This window comes from Citrus sinensis, chromosome 3, assembly GCF_022201045.2.
Source record: "Citrus sinensis cultivar Valencia sweet orange chromosome 3, DVS_A1.0, whole genome shotgun sequence".
Taxonomy (NCBI): domain Eukaryota; kingdom Viridiplantae; phylum Streptophyta; class Magnoliopsida; order Sapindales; family Rutaceae; genus Citrus; species Citrus sinensis.
In genome coordinates, this window is record NC_068558.1 from 21,268,470 (window position 1) to 21,276,004 (window position 7,535).

A 7,535-nucleotide genomic window follows, 5' to 3' on the forward strand; every position below is an offset into this window, starting at 1 on the left:
AACAAAAATCGTTATTATTTTAGATTTATTCTTATTTAATAATATTAGTTTCTTTATAGTGGGGTGCTAGGAAAAGCTCAAGGAGGACTAAAAAGACTCTTTGACTTCGGATGCAAGAAATGACTTACTTGCACAAGTATTGGGAAAGCTTTCTCGAACTGGTCATATGCAATGCCTGGACAAATTTATATATGCTTATGTGTACTTTCATACCATTCGTGGACCCATCCGAAGTGAGAGAGAGGGGACCTGGAGCTTTGAAAAAATCAGTTGATGATTACTTGTAAGAAATTTGTAGAGAATTAAAGAGGACACCTCGTCATTCAGATGTAGGAAGTTCCGCTTTCCCATATAATAAAGTCAATGATAACGACAGTGAGGGCGATGTACATCAGGTTATTTTATTTATAAATTTAACTAAATTTTTCCTGGTTTAAGATACTTTTCCTTGTATATCTCCCACTTAATACATTTTAATTTACTTACCTTTTACTGATAATGCCGACAAGAGCTAGATAATTTGGGCAAGTCAACTGAGAAGAAGAGGAAATGAAAGTCTAGTCAAAAGGAAGAACAACCTAAAGCATCAACATTGAGAAAATAGGGAGAAGATTAGAAGAAAGAAGAGACACCAAAAAACACTATTGTTGCCATTTCGATGAAGTCTTCTGCCATTTCGATGAAGTAAGCAAAAAATGATGATTACGATAACGATAGTGAAGAAGATGCACAGAAAGTTAGTTTATTTATAAAATTAGCTATATTTTTCTTGGTTTAATTAATTAATATTCACAGGAGCTAGATAATTTGGGCAAGTCGCTTAGAAATGCTACAACAACCATTTTGAGGAAAAGTCCAAGACTGAATCCATCAATTCCAAAGGATTATGCAAATGATCAAAAGAAAAGAGTTAGAGACAGTAAAAAACAATTGGAGTTTGACTATGCTAATAGTATAACCAAAAATCCTATTGGTATTCAAATCTTCCCAAATTGTGTTATCTGGACAAAAATCATTAGTTCAAAACTCCCTAATAAGGATATCTTATTAGGATTTGACATCATCCACTAGATAAAACATCTTCAAATTCTTTCCAATGGAATCAGGGGCAGATCCATGTTCAAATCTTTCACAGAGATCCTTAAACTCTACAGTCTGTCTCAATCTCCACCATCTTACCAAGATATCTTAATCAAGCTCCTAAAATACTGTCCAGAATTTCATTCTGACTTCATCCACCCAAATCCTTTGTGGAAAAACAAGTATTTCTTTATTTAGTTACCTTTCAAACTGAATGAAGACATCAATCCTACTAAGGCTACTTATCCAAGAATGAGCCCATTTGACTTAGCCTTAGCCCAAAAGAAATGTTCACAACTCTTGGCCCAAGGACTTATCGAACTAACAAATTCTCAATGGGCTTGTCAAGCGTTTTATGTGGAAAAACGTTCGGAACTTATTAGGGGAAAAAACATCTTCACTTATCTAAAAAATGCCTAGATCTAGTGCATGATTTTGTAACCGATACACTATTTGGTGATGAAGAGTGGCAAGCTACTCAATATAGAAAATTAGAGGCGAGCGTCTCATTTTTAACCCAAAATGTCAACCATGCTTCCACCATTCCCAGACCTTCACTCAAAATGTCCAAAGCTGTTCGTCTCATACAACACCTTCAACATTCTTCCCTATTGGTATTCAATTTTTTCCGAATTGTATAATTTGGAAAAAGATTGAACTGTAGAGATGACTGAAATATCCTCAGAATCTGAAGATTCTGCGATGATGAAAGCAGTTTGGTCATCTTGTCTTATTTGATCTCCTAGAAGAAGATTATCCTCATCTACTCCTCCGGTACCTCCTGAAGATTACCTAAACATGGAAACAACTTCATCTTCAGCCTCAACACCTTCATCGTCTTCATCCTATATTTCAAGTCAGGTTTTTGGCAAATTGGCATTAAACCCTTAGAAAGATACAAAACCGCTTTTTGCATCCCTAATGGTCATTATCAATGGACAGTTTTACCCTTCGACTTGAAAACTACCCCCTCCATTTTTCAAAAAGCCATGGTCAAAATCTTCCAACCCATCCTACATCATGCATTGATTTATATTAATGATATTTTGTTGTTTTCAAGCACACATAAAGAACATCACCAATTATTAAATCAATTTTTTGATATCATCCAGACTTACGGAATTATGTTATTAGCCAAGAAAAGCACCATTGCAATAGATAATATTGAATTCCTTTGAATGATTATCAAAGACGGACACTACCAGCCAGGAAAGCACATTGCCCAATAATTGCTCCACTTTCCAGATCAACAACTCACCAGGAAATAGATACAGTAATTCCTTGGAATCATCAATTACATCAGAGACTTTATTCCTTATGTCGATCACCATACCAATCAGCTTTCAGCTTTATTAAAGAAAAAGCCACCAGAATAGAATGATAACCACACACTTGCTGTCACCACTTTGAAAAAGATTGCTCAAAATCCACCACCATTAAAGCTCATCACAGATGGCAAACAGATACTCCATACAGATGCAAGTGACGAATCATGGGGTGCTATTCTTCTCGAAGAAATAAATGGCAAAGAAAGCTTTATTGCTTACGCTAGCAGACATTTCTCTGACACACAACAGCACTACCACAATGTGTACAAAGAAATCTTAGCTGTAAAGAAATTTGAATACCATATTATCGGCTATCATTTTCTTATCCGAATGGACAGCTCAACATTTCCCAACATCATGAAATTCAAGGGGAAAACAGTTCCAGAAAAGATGTTGCTCAGACTTAAAGACTGGTTCTCAAAATATGACCTCTCTATGAAGCATATAAAAGGAACCCAGAACCTCATTCCAGACCTACTCTCAAGACTTGCAAAACCAATATCACCATTGCATTACATATCCACAGGATATCACTTTCCCATCATTTTCATGGCCACCTCTTTACCAAACCAAGCCTTAACCCACAAGACTTTTCCTCTCGGACATCCAAGAATTTGCAAAAAGATATGTTTTTAGGTTTTTCATGAAAGCCTACATGTTAGCAGATTCATTTCCTTTCTCAACTTTCCACCCTGAAAACTTGTTTCTCACAGGTCTAAACATTGACCCTTCCAGAGATGTGGCTGAAGATGAGTTATGGTACATCTGGTGCCTAACTATTCTTTACACCACAAAGTTAATTCTCCCTGTCAGAACTACCCTGAATCATCTCATGAATCCTGACAAATCAACCTCATTGACCTGGACCCTTCTTGAGTGGTTCTCTGCACTTCCCTAGTGGAGAAGAAAGTTACAGCAATTATCCACGGTCTACAACCTTGATCCAATGCCTGAATCAGAAACAAATATGTTCACCTCAGTGTTCATTATCCACAGGCCATATTTCCAGTATCGAAACACCAACTCTTTTTGGACACAAGACCAAGTGTTCGAATGGTTCACAACACCACACCCAACAATCCTTGAACAAGATAATAACATCCAGAAAAACCTTCAGAATTTCTTTTGCCACCTCAATCACCAACCTGAACCACATAAAGACATATTCCATACGTCTTTAGGTCCACAACATGACATCATTATGATTCCAACTCCTTCGTCCATTTCAAAACCAAAACCCACAGGTATCATCATCAAAGAAGAAAACCAAAACCCTTGGACTGACTTCCTACCCTTAAGCCAACATCTCCAACAGCTCCAATATCCATCGCAACTGGAAGAACCTTCATTATCTAGAGCTAGTACTAGCACTTGTCCACCTAAAGTTCAGCCAACCAATCAGATGGTGACATTCCCCACTCATTGTCCAACAGCACAATATTGCCCATGGCCACCATGTGGTCCCACTTGCAAGCATCCAAAGAAAAAATTAGCAAAAGACGACACAGATAGCTCCTCTGATGAAGATTACATGAATCTTTCGTCCCCATAGCTATAAGTTTGTCATGTGTAATTATTAAAGTATGCTGAGTCATGCTTTAATTATTAAAGTTTGCTTTTATTACTTTAACTTTTATGAAGTAAAGTTTGTCGTGTGTAATTATTAAAGTATGCTGAGTCATGCTTTAATTATTAACGTTTGCTTTTATAAAGTAAAGTATCTTGATAAGGGTCCTGTCTTATCAAGCTTGTCTCCTCCTCATCCTATATATAGGATGATCTCTTCCTTTGTAAATCAGAATCGGAGATCAAGAAATAAAAGCGCGTGTTTCCTAAACATGAAGTTCTAAACTTTCTTTCTTTTCTCTGTTAATGAAGTTCTAACATTCTAAAAGTAAATGGGAAGATTTAAATCTATTCATTTTGAAATTAAGGAAGTATGCTCTACACTTGTTTTTCATAAGGATCCTGTGCATCAGAAAACTTTTAAAGATTTTTATCTGGTTTGGTACCCTGTTTTAAGACAAAAGAGTCTGTTTTGGGTTGAATAACCTCAAATGAAAATGTTGTAAGTTTTCTGTTTTTCCATCTAAATATATTGGCTGGAAACCTAAGCATGCGGACTATTGGTCCAAATGACGATCTTTTCGTCATTGCTTTGGTCTAACAACGCCACGTACTTCATTGCCTATTCTGGTATCAGAGCCTCAAACTTACAAAAGTGGTATGATAAGAGTCTTCCCTATTTCTTTGAAAAATATTTAGGCTTCAGAAATCAGAGAGAAATTTTCACTCGTGGCATCTACTTCATCTAATGACGCTTCTACTTCTACGATCACTCCAATCTCTCTTTCTTCTACTCTGTCCTTACCCATATCTTGCACCAAACAAATTGCCAATAAAATAGAAAACCTTGTTGAATACTCATATATCCCTAAGTTAGTCCAGATCAATGAATCTTCATTCCCTGTTCTTAGTCATTATCAGCTTTACAAGAGAGGAAACTCTTTTACTAGAAGTATAAGAACCCTTATCTCTACTAAAAGACCTCATCCAAAAAAATACATCCAGTCCTCTAGATTAGATCAGTGCACTCTTCAAGCTATCACAGCTGGGCAATATGTTACTTTGGAAATACCTCCAGAATTGATTTCCAACTAGAAAAGGGAGGGTTATACTCATCTCCATCTTGGGGGAGTGAGATTAATCCTTACCTTACATGGAATAAAAGGATTGCCTGTTACAGCCAGAATTGCTATGCTTGACACCAGATTCAAACAGTATCAAGATGCAGTCGTAGGTACTGTCCTGACCACTTTACATGCAGGAAGTGTTCTTCTCACTTTCTACCCCAATTTCAATCTATCTCTCCAAGATACCAACCTGTCAACTGCCTTGAAAGTTCAAGTTCAAATTCAAGGAGCAGAATAAATCTCCTCAGCAAAAATGGCTACCTTACACCATCAGTTGGTCTATAGGCTTCAAAATCACGCCTTAGATCTTTCCACACCTAACAACCACTCTGATGCTCTTATGGTGTTAGCAGAATCAGACCAAATTCCAACCATCATCCAAATCCCTAAACAGATCCTTCACCATGAACTCATAAAACTCATGCCTCTGGAATGGATTTCAAATTATGAGAAGTTCCATAACAATACAGCCCCCATTCAGACATCAGAAAGTATGTTTGAAAGAAGGCCAGATGGTATTGTCAGAATGACTTTTCGGCCTCCACCAAGTACCCTTCAACAAAAACCTAGTGCTCCTCAAGAGCCTCCAAGGTTATCATTCATTTATTCTTCAATGATTACGGTTGTTCAAACATCCCAAAAAAATCTGCCAATCGTAGAATTTAACTCCGAAGGGTACCCAGTATACCCTACGAAGTTAAACAGACACTTTCTATGGGATGCTCCAGGATCTGGAAGGTGCGACCCAAATTGTCCCTGTTGGGATGATTGGGAAGAGGACGATCAAGACTCCAAAAGGAAAAGAAAACCAAAAAAGAAAACTCATTCTCCTTGTAACCACACAGAAGCAAAACCGCCATATGAACCTCCACCTCCACCAGCTCCATTACCCATATACAAAAAAGAACTCAAATGGATTGCAAAACATTGCAAACCTGAAACCTTTTCACCAAATCTACATCAGACCTCTACTCCTCAACCCATTGCATGCATGATGTTTTCTCATCATCCCAAGACTATTCTTTGAATTTCCCATCCTTAGAAGCCTAATCTGATTCACAAAAAAAGGTTGCGACAAAACCTTTCATTCCTTCAGCCATAATCTTTGGTGGTCACCTAAAAGAACCTAAACCATTTGAATCAGTCCTCAACTGGTAAACATAGAATGCCAGAGCACAAAATAATACATTGGTAGACATCCACAAAAGGGTTGATAAGATCAATTTACAAATTGACCAAATCGAAACCAAGGTTGACTCAATAACCTTGCAAATGCAGCAGATCTATCAAAATTTACAATCCCAAATCTCTCAACTTGATGCAGACTTAAGAGTCATGCTTAGTCAAAGATACTATGGCCCAGAGTTTGACCAAAAGGAGAGAGAAATTAGACGGCTAAAGGCAGAGCTTGATCAGATTGAATCCAAAAAACACAGGCCTACACTCTTCACCAAATCACCTCCCATACCTACAATCAGTCCAACTTACCATCCATTTAGTCCCATGCTTGCCCCAATGAAACCGTATGATCCTTCCAAACTATTTGGATTGACACATACCCTTTTCAAAAATATGCCACAACCACCTCAGCCAAAACCAAAACCTAAGCCCCAACCAAGACCTATCAAAATTCATCAACTAATCTCCACTACCACACAACAACAAGATTCTCCAGAACATACTCCTATTTTTACCCCACAACCATCTCAATCTAAGGATAAAGAACCCATGCATCAATATGCTTCCCATCACATTGAAGTTTCCACTGATTCCACAGAAACTGATACTTCTGTGATAGAATCTGATACAGAATCTTCACCTTCAACCACTGATTTGGAAAAGGCTTATGCAGATATTACTAAACTTTTGATGGCACAACCCGAAGAAACAGAACCAGCACAACCATCCCAACCAGAATCATACTTTGAAATAACCTCAGACATTGATGAGCCAGCTGAATCCTCAACTAATCAACCACCTCAGCCTCAAGCTCAAAATACATACAAACCATAGAACGGTCCATGGTTTACGTTTGATGACATTCCCACAGTCAAATGGAGAGAGAAGTTATCTGAAATGTTAGCCTGGTTAGATCTCCAAATGATAAGATCAGGTGCGACCATAGAATTGGTCCTCAAAGAGTTCATCACCCGTTTCACGGGATCTCTAAGAGACTAGTTTGACAATCTTGGCCCCTACAGACAATTACAGTTTGTGCAATTGCCAAACGTCTCTAGTGCTCTTGCTATTCTGCACGAACAGTTTATTGGAGAACCATCTGCAGTTTTTGAAGCAGCAAGAAGAGACTATCTCAACATGAAGTGTAGTTCTTTGAATACTAAAGATCTTGATTTCCGTTACAAAAGAATGTCAATCCTGTTCTACAAGCTTAATGGATTCAACTATCAGAAGCATGTGTTTTTGGCTTCTTTAC

At 37.7% G+C, this 7,535-nt stretch overlaps 1 protein-coding gene across 1 annotated transcript; it reads left to right on the forward strand.

Moving 5' to 3' along the window:
- Window positions 1-6,436: 6,436 nt before the first annotated feature.
- Window positions 6,437-7,114, forward strand: LOC127900651 (extensin-like). Its single transcript, XM_052435832.1, has one exon. The coding sequence runs from the start codon at window positions 6,437-6,439 to the stop codon at window positions 7,112-7,114; it is 678 nt and encodes a 225-aa protein (XP_052291792.1).
- The last annotated feature ends 421 nt before the right edge of the window (window positions 7,115-7,535 follow it).

Bases quoted from the DNA above. Each gene is read 5' to 3' on its own strand.
- LOC127900651 (XM_052435832.1), top strand. From the start codon at position 6,437: ATGCTTAGTCAAAGATACTATGGCCCAGAGTTTGACCAAAAGGAGAGA.